Source organism: Ovis aries, chromosome 16 (genome assembly GCF_016772045.2).
Source record: "Ovis aries strain OAR_USU_Benz2616 breed Rambouillet chromosome 16, ARS-UI_Ramb_v3.0, whole genome shotgun sequence".
In the NCBI taxonomy this organism is placed as follows: Eukaryota; Metazoa; Chordata; class Mammalia; order Artiodactyla; family Bovidae; genus Ovis; species Ovis aries.
In genome coordinates this window covers 71871612-71885293 of record NC_056069.1, presented here as the reverse complement: position 1 = coordinate 71885293, position 13682 = coordinate 71871612, and the positions used below count along the sequence as shown (strand labels likewise).

Below are 13682 nucleotides of genomic sequence, written 5' to 3'. Positions count from 1 at the left end.
GAGCACCTCTCACATCAGCCCACAAACCCACCAGTCCTTCAAAACTGACCTGGTCTCACTCGGGGCAGTGCAGTTCTGAAGCCCAGCTGCCTGGGTCTGAACTGGACCTGTGACCACCTGCATGACCCTGGACATGATGGCTGCACAGAAGGGCTCACTGCAGGCCTGGGAGGCTGCTGACAGGCTGGCCCTCAGCTGGTGCCTAGGACCTGGGCTGGGGAGGCTCCTGCCAACATCAAGTGGTAGGAATGGCCCCTGGCGCCCACACCTGCTTTCCTCTGGGAGTCAGGAATTTGGGTCTGTGCCAGGCAGACTGCCTGTGTGACTGGCCCTCCACAGAGACCCGGGACACTGTCTCTGAGGCGCGCCCACATGGCCGTGTGGCCCTAGGCAGGCGGGGGGGGGGGGGGGGGGGTCGTGGCTGGAAGCCGCGTGGTCTCCCCCTTTTGCCAGGTGTGTATCCCTCTGCTGGCCTTGTCCTCCTTCTATGTGATGAGCCTCAAGTATGAGAACAGCCACACATTGAGTCCTCAGACCTCCCAGCAGGTCATCAAGTCTGGGGTGGTCTCAGGAGCCTCTACCCCAAGGATAGCAAGAGCGCTCACTGCACAAGACTGGGGTCAGGGTGGCACAAGTGATGTGCGTAACACATACACAGGCCAATTCACATTAGCTCCGTGGGAAGTGGGCCTAAGTTTGTAGTAAAAAATTGAGATAATCTATTTTAAAAAGCCTTGTAAGGAGTAAAGAATTACACACAGAAAAAGTGGTACTGCTGCTTTCAAACTGCAGGTGTTTTAAATATAGCCCATTGCTAATATTTAGGTTGGTGAAAAAGTAACTGTGGTTTCGGATCATAACTTTAAATCATTATAACTATGCTTAAACACATTTTTATTAATCAAAACAGGAATCATTACATCCAGCACATTTTTGCCAATGAGAAATTTATTCACCCCTGTAGCATTAAAAATCCATGCCTTGGGATTCGATGAACTCTTGGAAAGTATTTTATGCATCCTGCTGGTTGTGGAAGCATTCTCCCTGCAAAGTTCTTGAGATGCTTGAGGAAGTGGTAGTCTCTGGCAAGAGTTCAGATGAATACGGTGGATGGGGCTGAACTCTGTGGCCCAATTTGTTCAACTTCTGGAGCACTGGCTGTGCAATGGGTGGTTGGGCACTGTCATGGAGAAGAGCTCGGCCCATCCTGCTGACCAACGCCAGCTGAGGGCACTGCAGTTTTCGGCGCATCTCGTCAACCTGCTGAGCACACTTCTCAGATGTAGTCATTTCACTAGGATTCATAAGGCTGTAGTGGGTTAGACAGTCAGGAGACCGCCAAAAGCGACCATGAGCTTTTGACGGTGCAGGCTTGGCTTTGGGAAGGCCTGAAGCCTCTCCTCGTCACCAGCCGCTCATCCAGCCACTGCCAGCTGTCGCATGAAGCCCATTTTCTGCCACTTCCGAATCCGACTGAGAAACGGTTTGCCATCGTTGCGTAAGAGAAACGCGATTTCATTTGCAGTCAGCTCACGAGGCCCCCCCAGTATCGCGCTTTATCACCTACAAACCTGCTTCAAATGCTGAACGGCTGCAGAATGGTTGACACTGAGCGCTTTGGCAACTTCTCGTGCGGCTGCAGGAGGGTCAGCTCCGATGCTGGCTCTCAGCTGGCCACTGTCGACTTCTGAGGCCCACCTACTGCACTCCTCGTTGTCAAGGCTCTCGTCTCCTTTACAAAACTTCCTGAACAGCTACTGCACTGTATGTTTGTCAGCAGTTCCCGGGTCAGACGCGTCACTGATGTTGCTAGTTGTCTCTGCTGATTCATGACTTATTTTGAACTCAAGTAAGAAAATCGCTCTAATCTGCTTTTTGTCTAACATCATTTCCCTAGTCTAAAATAAACAGCAAGTAATAAATCATTACCAAAAAACATAAAGTGAGAAATGTGCATTAAAATGATGTAAAACATAACCTCGGGCTTCCCTGGTGGGTCAGACAGTAAAGAATCTGCCTGCAAAGCAGATGTGGGTTCAATCCCTGGGTCAGGAAGATCCCCTGGGGAAGAGAATGGCAACCCACTCCAGTATTCTTCCTGGATAATCCCATGGACAGAGGAGCCTGGAGGGCTACAGCCCATGGAATCACAAAGAGTCAAGCACAACTCAGTGACTAACACTTGCACTTTCAAAACAACTTCATTTATTTAAGAATGTATTTCAATATCATATAGCAAAATTCAACAATGCAAAACTGCAATTACCTTTGCACCAACCTAAATAAATAGTATCTGCTTACTGAATACAGACACAGCAAACTCCAAACACCCACAAGGGTTATCAAGTGGAAAGCAGAAACACTCTGATGGGAAAAAGCTTCAGACCACGAAACCTTGCTGGCGTCACCACCATCTGTTCCCATCTTTGAGGCAGTCCTCACCGCTACCTGACAACTTCTAACTGTAGTTTTAGGAGAGAGAAAAATAATTTGAGGAGAAAACAGAACTTATTTAGGGAGTGACAAAATGACTTCCAGGATGAACGCTGTATTTGACATTCTTAAAAACAGTTTTACTCTAAAGCTGTGAGGTTATCCTGTTCTGCTTAATAAAATATTGATCTGCTTCTGAGACTGCGTCCTCAGCTGCTGCAGGGGACAGAGGCTCACTGTCCTGCTCAGAGGGTGACGGGCGTGGCCACTGCTGAGAGGCTGCGGTGCGCATGCAGGGTCACAGCAAGGGAGCGCTGGCAGGAGGGGCAGCGAACGTCGGAAAACCCGAAACAAACCCGAAACAAACCCGAAACGCAAAGCTCCGACCCGGAGCAGTTCATCCCTGTCTTACTTTTCCAGTATGGCTTTCTCTACCTGCTTAAACTTCTTCAGTTCAATGATCAGTTCCCAGTATCTGAGATACAGCCACATGAGCCTCCCGTTTTGGCGCTTGTTGGTGTTCCAGACATCCCCACAGTGCGTATCGTGCTTAAATATGTCAGTGAGGCCAGCTGCCATCTCGAGGTCCGCAGCCACCGGGTCGGTGGCTGCGCGGACCAGCAGGCTCTTCTCGAGCTCGAGCCGCCTGCGGCGCGGAAGCACCAGGCTGCAGTAGATGCTCTGTCTCTCGGTGAGCGCGGCCTCGAACTCGCTCAGCAGGAGTCTGGCCCTGCGCTGCCAGTCCTCCTCCTGGCCCAGGCAGCGCAGGTATGCACTCTGCAAGGGCTGCCTCCTCTCCTGAAGGGCCTGAGCCCGCTCCTGTTCCAGAAGTTTCTTCTCTTCCACCAACTTGCGCCCCTGAGAGATGAGGGCTTCCCGGTAACTAGTTGTTCTGTTCTGCTCCTTTTCAAGTTCCAGGGACAAGTGTGCCACGGCCCGCCGGCTTTCTGCGATTGTGGCGTGGTACCTGGCTTCAAGCTCCCGCTGGAAGGCAGCTGTCCTCTGACGGTAAGCTTCTCTCTCCTTTTCTATTTCTTTTCTTGACTCCCTAGACCAAATCCAGCCTGACGCAAATAATTTGGGGGAGGAAAACACACATAATGAACACCAGAGCTCAAGTTATAATCTCTATTTACAGGAAGCATAAAACTGCTATAGAACATTTCAATAAATTCTTACGTCCTGAGACAAACAAAATGAATAGTTTGTATGAAGCTATGTGGGCTTCCCAGGTGGCTCAGATGGTGAAGAATCCACATGCCAGAGCAGGAGACACGTGTTGGATCCCCGGGCAGGGAAGATCCCCTGAAGGAGAAAATGGCAACCCGCTCCAGTATTCGTGCTGGGATAATCCCACGGACAGAGGAGCCTGGTGGCCTATAGTCCATGGGTCACAAAGAGTCAGACAAGACTAAAGCAAGTAAGCACACGTACAATATGCAGAGTGCTTCAAATCAGGTAAGGGCTCTCCAAAGAGAAGTCCAACAAGACTGCAGAGACCCCTTCCAGCCTCGTAACGTCTGAGGGCTGAGAAAACATACCTCCAGCATAGCACCTCGTGCCTATACTCTGGGCACAGGGCCCCCACAGACCATTGGCAAGGTTTAAAAATGACTATGGGCAAGTCTGGTGGCTCAGAGGTTAAAGGGTCTGCCTGCAAAGCAGGAGACCTGGGTTCGATCCCTGGGTTGGGAAGATTCCCCTGGAGAAGGAAATGGCAACCCACTCCAGTATTCTTGCCTGGAGAATCCCATGGATGGAGGAGCCTGGTGGGCTATAGTCCACGGGGTCACAAAGAGTCGGACACGACTGAGCGACTTCACTCACTCACTCACTCACTCACTCACGGGCAAGTATGCTTCACAGTGTTGGCCAGGTTAGTACAGAACTGAAAAAAGTTCAAAGTGTGTTCAAAGCTGTGCCCGGTCATCACTAGTAAACAAGTAAGGCCCAAGATGGCTGCTTATATCCTGCTAGGGGGTCATACAAATAAGTCAGAATTTCAGCCTCAAGACACAGCTCCACCATAACCTCACAAACACGAGACATAAGGTGTGGGCAGCTGGGGTGGGTAATACCCTGCTCTGCTCCACAAACTGACAAGCCAAAGTGAGAAACAGAGCTGATGACCACAAAGCCTGCGACCAGCTGGAGCCTGGTTCTGGGTGCTGTCTCCAGACCTTCTCCATCCTCAGTGAGAGTTTTGGTCTTTTCTGATAACAAGACAAAAGACAGTGTAATGATTTCACTGGTATAGGATATGCTCCACGTTATGAATGGCTGCTTTTGTTATTGAGTCACTCAGTCACTTTGTGACCCCATGGACTGAAGCACACCAGGCCTCCCTGTCCTTTACCATCTCTGGAGCTTGCTCAAACTCACATCCATTGACTCAGTGATGCCATTCAACCATCTCGTCCTCTGTCATCCCCTTCTCCTCCTACCTTCTATCTTTCCCACCATCAGGGTCTTTTCCAATGAGTCAGCTCTTTGCATCAGGTGGCCAAAGGACTGGAGCTTCAGCTTCAGCATCAGTCCTCCACATGAATTTCAAACCCAATTTGAAATCAGGGTTAATTTCCTTAGGATTGACTGGTTTGATCTCCTTGTTGTCCAAGGAATTTTCAAGAGTCTCCTCCAACACCACAGTCAAATGCATCAGTTCTTTGGTGCTCAGCATTTTTTATGATACAACGCTCACATCCATACTGAAAAACCACAGCATTGACTATACGGACATTTGTCAGCAAAGTAATGTCTCTACTTTTCAATATGCTGTCTAGGTTTGTCGTAACTTTCTTCCAAGGAGCAAGTGGCTTTTAATTCCATGGCTGCAATCACCATATGCAGTGATTTTCAGTTCAGTTCAGTCGCTCAGTTGTGTCCAACTCTTTGTGAGCCCATGGACTGCAGCACATCAGGCTTCCCTTTCCATCACCAACTCCTGGATTTTACTCAAACACATGTCCATCGAGTCGGTGATATGATCCAACCATCTCATCCTCTGTCATCCCCTTCTCCTCCTGCCTTCAATCATTCCCAGCATCAGGGCCTTTTCCAATGAGTCAGTTCTTCCCATCAGGTGGCCAAACTACTGGAGCTTCAGCTTCAGCATCAGTCCTTCCAATAAATATTCAGGATTGATTTCCTTTAGGATGGACTGGTTGGATCTCCCTGTAGTCCAAGAGACTCTCAAGAGTCTTCTCCAACACCAAGGATCAAAAGCATCAATTCTTCGGTGCTCAGTTTTCTTTATAGTCCAACTCTCACATCCATACATGGCTATTAGAAAAACCATAGCTTTGACTGGATGGACTTTTGTTGGCAAAGTAACGTCTCTGTTTTTTAATATGCCGTCTAGGTTGGTCATAGCTTTTCTTCCAAGAAGCGGCTTTTTATTTCATGACTGCAGTCACTGTCTGCAGTGGTTTTGGAGCCCCCAAAATAAAGTCTCTCACTGTTTCCATACTTTCTCCATCATTTTGCCATGAAGTGATGGGACTGGATGCCATGATCTTAGTTTTCTGAATGTTGACTTTTCAGCCAGCTTTTCCACTCTCCTCTTTCACTTTCATCAAGGGGCTCTTTAGGTCTTCTTTGCTTTCTGCCATAAGGGTGGTGTCATCTGCATATTTGAGGTTATTGATATTTCTCCTGGCAACCTGATTCCAGCTTATGCTTCATCCAGCTGGGCATCTCCGCATATAAGTAAAGTAAGCAGGGTGACAATATACAGCCTTGACATACTCCTTTCCCAACTTGGAACCAATCTGTTGTTCTATGTCTGGTTCTAACTGTTGCTTTCTGACCTGCATACAGATTTCTCAGAAGACAGGTCAGGTGGTCTGGTATTCCCATTTCTTATAAAATTTTCCAGTTTGTTGTGATCCACACAGTCAAAGGCTTTGGCATAAGCAATAAAGCAGAAGTAGATATTTTTCTGGAACTCTTCCTTTTCCAATGACCCAGCAGATGTCGGCAATTTGATCTCTGGTTCCTATGCCTTTTCTAAATCCAGCTGGAACATCTGGAAGTTCACGGTTCACATATAGTTGAAGCCTGGCTTGGAGAATTTTGAGCATCACTTTCCTAGTGTGTGAGATGAGTGCAACTTTGTGCAAGTTTGGTAAACAGTCTTTGCGATTGGAATGAAAACTGACCTCTTCCATCACTGGAAGGACTGATGCTGAAGCTGAAGTGCCAATCCTTCGGCCACCTGATGCAAAGAGCTGACTCAATGGGAAAGACTTTGATGCTGGCAAAGATTGAAGGCAGGAGAAGAAAGAAGCAACAGAGGATGAGATGATTGAATGGCATCACCAACTCAGTGGACATGAGTTTGAGGAAATACTGGGAGAGAGAGAAGGACAGGGAAGCCTGGTGTGCTGCGGTCCATGGGGTTGTAAACAGCCAGACACGACCGAGCAACTAAACCACCATAAACCGATGGTTCTACACTGCAGCACCTGACTGAGCCACAGTTAGCTTCCGGCCTTATTTTTGCTAAGCAACTAAACAACAACAACACACTGACTCAGCGCTGAAAATCTGAAATAAGAGCTTCGAGGCCTCTGTGTTTGCATGTTGTAGACGTGTGGTATAACCAAAATTAATTTATAAAAGAGCTCTGCTTAATTGACTTAATTGTTTATACTGGAGAAGGAAATGGCAACCCACCCCAGTATTCTTGCCTGGTGAATTCCATGGACAGAGGAGCCTGGCAGGTTACAGTTCATGGGGTTGCAAAGAGTCAGACACAACTGAGCAATTAAGCACAAGTGCTTATATAAGTACTCAGGAGTATAAAACTGGCCTGAAAGAATTTGGGGTTCATGTGATCTAGGAAATATTCAACACTAAATAAATATCTGGTATTGAAGGTGACTTGTTTCTAGGTTTGACTAATAGAGACATGTCTTTAGAATCATCACTGTCAAGTACAGTATTTCTGTTATACCTAGGTTTATTAAAGGTCAAATAAGATCTTATTATATGTCACAAATCTGTCATCAAAAAAAAATAGCTTGAAGTGGAAAAAGAAAAAAAAACTTGAAAGTAGGATGTCTGTTTTCAGTAAAAGAAGGTGTAAAGAATGAGAAAAAAATACTGGAAGAGAAAGTTCTACATGATCAAGATTTTCTAAGACTGGATTAAATTTACTTGGGTAAACGGCTTTTGTTAGGAGTGAAAGAAAGTGAAAGTGAAGTCACTTAGTCGTGTCAGACTCCTTGCAACCCCGTGGACTACAGCCAACCAGGCTCCTCCGTCCATGGGATTCTCCAGACAAGAATACTGGAGTGGGTTGCCATTTCCTTCTCCAAGGGATCTTCCTGACCCAGGGATTGAACCCAGGTCTCCTGCATTGCAGACAGACGCTTTAACCTCTGAGCCACCAGGGAAGCAGGCTGGGCCAAGACTGGATTTGGCTTCTTCGAAGTTTTCTTGAAATGCTGCTTTTAATAACAGATAGTATGAGTTTTTTAGTAGCAGAAAGTGAAGAGGAACTAAAGAGCCTCTTGATGTGGGTGAAAGAGGAAGGTGAAAAAGCTAGCTTAAAACTCAACGTTCAAAAAACTAAGATCATTGCATCTGGTCCCATCACTTCATGGCAAATAGATGGAGAAAAAGGGGACACAGTAACAGATTTTTTCTTGGGCTCCAAAATCACTGTGGATGGGGACTGTAGCCAGTAAAAGACACTTGCTCCTTGTAAGGAAAGCTATGACAAACCTAGACAGCATATTAAAAAGCAGGGATGTCACTTAGTCAACAAAATGTTCATATAGCCAAAGCTACAGTTTTTCCAGTAGTCACTTAGGGATGTGGGAGTTGGACCATTAAGAAGGCTGAGCACTTAAGAACTGATGCTTTTGAACTGTGGTGTTGGAGAAGGCTCCTGAGAGTCCCTTGGACTGCAAGATCAAACCAGTCAATCCTAAAGGAAATCAACCCTGAATATGCATTGGAAGGACTGCTGCTGAAGCTCCAATACTTTGGCCACCTGACGTGAAGAGCCAACTCGTTGGAAAAGACCCTGATGCTGGGAAAGACTGAAGGCAGGAAGAGAAAGGGGCTACAGAGGATGAGATGGTTGGATGGCACCACCAACTCAATGGACCTAAGTTTGAGCAAGCTCCAGAAGATGGCAAAGGACAGGAAAGCCTGGCACGTTACAGCTCATGGGATCACTAAGAGTCAGACACAACTTCGCAACTGAACAACATATCTAAAAAGGCACCAAACCCCTTCATGGTGACACAAGCTCCTGTGACTAGCAGAAAACCTCTTGTAAAATGAGCCCTTGATTGCATTCAACGCCCCCTTCACCAAAATCTTGTATGCTGACCTTCCCCCACTTCCTCTCTGGAGCTCTGCCTCCGAGCTATCTGAGGTGCTGCCTCCCAGGCTGCAGTCCTTATTTCTCCCCAAATAAAACTTAACTCTCAACTCTCACCTGTCCATCTTTTTTTTAGTCAACAATTCTTTTGTCATTTATAGATAGTTATTTTTGTAGTCTGATATCATACAAAGTGCTTCATCATCAAGAAGAGTCACAGGAAGGCTGTGGAAGCTGTGTAACAGCTCCACATCAAGCTGACAGCTATGTGAGGATTCCAGCCCAAACCGACTGCAAACAAGAAGCCATCCTGCCCCTGGGGTCCTAGACCAGGCATCCAGAGATTTTTACTCCCTGACAGATAAGGTCAATACCCCTCCTCAGCCTTGAAGCCACAGAAATTGGAGCATCACCCCTCTGCTTTCCATAAGAACATGGGACTAAAATCTGAAGGGAGAATGAAACAGGAGGGAAGGGGGCAGGGCACAACTTTTAAAAGAACGGCATAGCCCTTGGTGCCAGTGATAATGAACCTGCCTGCCAATGCAGGAGACACGAGTTCAATCCCTGGGTCAGGAAGATCCCCTGGAGGAGGGCATGGCCACCCACTCCAGCATTCTTGCCTGGAGAATCCCATGAAGAGAGGCGCCTGGTAGGTCGCAGCCCACAGGGCTGCAAAGAGTAGAAGCGAATGAAGCGACTTAGCACGCAGCTGTTGTTCAGTCACTAGGTGGCGTCCAGCTCTGCCACCCCACGGACTGTAGCGCGCCAGGCTCCTGTCCTCCACTGTCTCCTGGAGTTCGCTCAAAACCATGTCCACCGAGTTGGTGATGCTATCTAACCATCTTATCCTCTGACCTTCCCTTCTCCTTTTGCCTTCAGTCTTTCCCAGCACCACAACTTTTCCAATGAGTTGGCTCTTCCCATCAGGTGGCCAAAGTACTGCAGCTTCAGCTTCAGCACCAATCCTTCCAATGAATATTCAGGGTTGATTTCCTTTAGGGTTGACTGGTTTGATCTTCCTGCAACTGGTCAGAACCAAGTAGGTCCAAGATGGCAGGATCCACTGCCAGTGGACCCTGAGCCTCATTATACGCTCACTATAATACAGCAGCATGCTAAATTACACAATGACCAACTCTAGAACAGTTCTAAAGCCAACCATGAAAGGTCAAAAAAGTAGGCTGTGGCCCATTCCTGGAAATCACTGCGCCCTTCCCCAAATAATTAGAATAATCTTCCGACTCATTAGCCTATGAAATTACCCAGCCCATAAAAGCTAACCACCCCACATTTCAGGGCCTCTGCTTCTAAGATGGACCATATTCTGTGGAGTGTGTCTCTCTCTAAACAAATCCACTTTCTACTAATCAAAAAAAAAAAGGTCTCTTTGGCGTAAGGATTATATCAACTGGTTATTTTTTAAGAAACAGCAGACATGGAAGAGACTTTGAAAACCAAGTAGGAGTTACCCGTTCATAAGAAACACTTGGGGCTTCCCTGGTGGCTCAGCAGGAAAGAGCTCACCTGCCAACGCAGGACACAGGTTTGATCCTTGGATCAGGAAGGTCCCCTGGAGAAGGACATGGCAACCTACTGCAGTATTTTTACCTGGGAAAGCTCATGGATAGAGGAGCCTGGCAGGCTACCATCCATGGGGCTGCAAAGAGTTGGAGACGACTTAGAGCCTAACTAACAACACAAGAAACACTTAGATTTATAAGAGAAGTCTCCAGTTGTAACGGAGTCTCCCTGACTGTGCCAGGAACAGGGTAACCAAATTGCCTGAAAGTTATCTAATGAAAAGGCTACAGCCTAAGTCTGCACAAGAACCTTACCCTCGATCACTGTGCTTCTCCTGTTCTCTGGTAACTGACTCTCCCCACCCCAAGCTCCCTCTTTGGTCTTGAGCTGAGCGTGGCACCTCAGGGGAGAGCCCGTGCATCCTGCTGGGTCGCTCAGCTTTCCTGGCTCTCCTATGCTGTGGTTGTTGTGCGTGTGCTCAGTGGTGTCCAACTCTTCGCTCCACGAACCGTATCCCAGCAGGCTCCTCTGTCCATGGCATTTCCCAGGCAGGAACACTGGAGTGGGTTGCCGTGCCGTCCTCCAGAGGGTCTTCCCGACCGGGGTACGAAGCCCACATCTCTCACGTCTCTGCACAGGCAGGCGGCAGAGTCTTCACCAATAAGCCACCTAGGAAGCCCCAGCTCTCTCCAATGGGTAGATGTTAGGAACTTTGGTTTTATTTTCTCCTGTTACTCTAACTCGTATCAATTTAATTCTTAGACCAGCCAGAAAAACCTAAAAGCGTAAAGTTTCTTCCTCTGCAACAATGACAAAACATAAAATCAACTCCTAACCATCCAGAAATTCATCAGGGATTGAATTGGCCAAAAAGTTCGTTCAAGTTTAAAACTCAAACGAACTTTTTGGTCACCGCAATAGTCCGGATAAAAACTAAGAGCTGGAAAAATTACAAGGGACCAGTGACTGGTAATTTCCCCAAAGTGGTACAAAGTGGGTTCCATGTAGAGAGAATTTCTAGTCAGCCTGAGCAGAGATTTCAGGGATGAAGTCTCCCAAAGACTGATACCCTAAACAGTACACAGACATCGAAAACGGGTTTTCCTTCATGCCTACGTCACTCTTCCTCATTAGCGCTTATGAGGGCAACTGAAGCAAGGGAGCCCCCTTCAGAGCAATGAAGCTTTGAAAAGAATGAACGGTTACTGATCACTCCACACAAAATCTCTCTCTTATTTAACCCTCACACCGCACTAAGATAATTACAGTGTCAGAGAAACTGAGGCTCAGAGGCTTAAATCGCTTGACCAGGACACACAGTACGCCTCTGTGTGAACAGAGACTGGTGCCTGCCATTCACGGCTGAGTGATTAGCCACTGCAGTCAGTGACCTACGCGTCCACCCTGAAAGGCATTCAGGGTGAACGCACTCTGTCTTGGATACATGAGACCCAACATAGTTAAGATACAAACTTACGGAAGAATTTTAATGACCCCAGATTCTTGCACCTCCCCATACTAAAATCCTTAACTTGAGATACCTGGTTTTTCTTTCGTGAGAAGGAGTAATCTTTCAGCAAGATGCAGCCTGACCACATGTATTCCCTGGCTCCTCCTCTACCTCAGCAGAGCAGTTCCTAACAGGTATCTGAAAGGCTCTCTCCTGGGCTTACAGGGCTTCCCAGGCGGCTCAGTGGTAAAGAATCCATCTGCCAATGCAGGAGACATGGGTTCGGTCCCTGGGTTGGGAAGATCCCCTGGATAAGGAAATGAAAACCCACTCCAATATTTTCACCTGGAAAATCCCATGGACAGAGGAGCCTGGCAGGCTACAAACCATGGGGTCACAAAGAGTCGGACACAACTGAGCGCACACACACACATCTTGTGATACAGTCTTCACAGCTCACTGTGCATTTTTTCCCCAGGCAACATTTGCTAGGTTTCAAAGCCCAAGATCTCTGGGCTCCACACTTTGAGCCCAGAAAACAAGTTAGGAGAATCATGACTTACGAAAAGCAGCGAGTCCCAGCATTGGAACCAACAGGGCATAATTCCATCTGCTTCCATCACCTCCATCAGCCCTGGAATTGGGCCGGATATTCCAATTTGGGGGGTCATTTAAGTTATTCATGGAGATACACCTTGAAGTAAATAACAATATCGTTAACCACACAAAATGGAACAAAATACACTGCTCACAATATATCATCTGCAGGGGACCCTGGTTTGATTCCTGGGTCCTGAAGATCCCTCAGAGAAGGAACAGGGTTCCCACGGGAGTATTCTTGGGCTACGCTGATGGCTCAGCCGGTAAAGGGTCCACCTGCAATGTGGGAGAGCTGGGTTCCATGATCCCCTGGAGGAGGGCATTACAACCCACTCCAGTATTCTCGCCTGGAGAATCCGCATGGAGAGATGAGCCTGGCGGGCTACAGTCCATGGGGTCACAAAAAATCCGACACGACTGAGCGACTAAGCACAGCATGTGGTCCACGTGAGCCTTTTTTTTTTTTTTTTTTTTCTCTCTTAAAAAACTTTGTTCAGATCTAGGTATGGGCTCCACAGCGGTGAGCCTTACGAGATTAAAGCAACTCGCAAATCGTAGGCGAGCGTGATGTGTTTCAAATAACTGAAATACAAATAGAAGGAGGTGAATACAGACAGAAGAAACTCAATTCAGCATCAAAGACTCTTCATAGGATTTCCAATAAATACTTGCTTAACGCCTAAAGGTATAAAATCCTAATTAGCAATAAAGAAATGACACACACACAAAAGCTCAGTAGTTATTGTGAAGGTGCTTGTGGCCAGCACAATTTAAAAAAAAAAAAAAAAAGTCAGAGGATGTACCGAAGCTCACGACCCTCAAAGCGCAGGGCTGGGAGCGGCACTCCGCCCCCGACCCCACAAACTTCAGGGCCTGCGCTCCACTTCGGACAGCGCGCTCGAGGGTGCCCGGGCACCCGCCGCCCCGGGACGCGCAGAGGGCTCCGAACGGGCTGGGCGCCCCGGTGACCGCGGAACACCGGTCCAAGCTGGCGGCCCGCCGTCCAACTGCCCGATACCGGAACTCCCGCTCCGTCCCGGAGAGACAGCGGGACGGGTACCCCGGTACCGTCTCACAAAACTGCCGCAATCTCCAGAAAAACCCAACACTGTCTGGATATGAGGAGAAACCGGGGGAGCCCGAGAAGACCCCCAAACGCCAACTTACCTCCGGCCGGGAACTCGCCGACCAGGTGCCCTGAGAGCCCCCGCCCGCCAGCCCTTCTGCGCAGGCGCGGCGTTGCCCAGTCTCCCGGGCGCGGCGACGTAAGACCCCGGGCGCGGCGACGTAGGACCCCGGGCGCGGCGACGTAGGACCCAGGGTGCGGCGACCTAAGAC

At 48.1% G+C, this 13682-nt stretch overlaps 1 protein-coding gene across 1 annotated transcript; it reads right to left on the bottom strand.

Moving 5' to 3' along the window:
* Positions 1-2182: 2182 nt before the first annotated feature.
* Positions 2183-13566, bottom strand: CCDC127 (coiled-coil domain containing 127). The gene is made up of 3 exons (XM_004017096.5): positions 13512-13566; positions 12308-12438; positions 2183-3497 (listed from the first exon to the last, which is right to left on the bottom strand). Exons 2-3 carry the CDS (start codon positions 12426-12428, stop codon positions 2842-2844), a joined length of 777 nt encoding a protein of 258 aa, XP_004017145.2. The 5' UTR covers positions 12429-12438; positions 13512-13566; the 3' UTR covers positions 2183-2841.
* Positions 13567-13682: the final 116 nt, after the last annotated feature.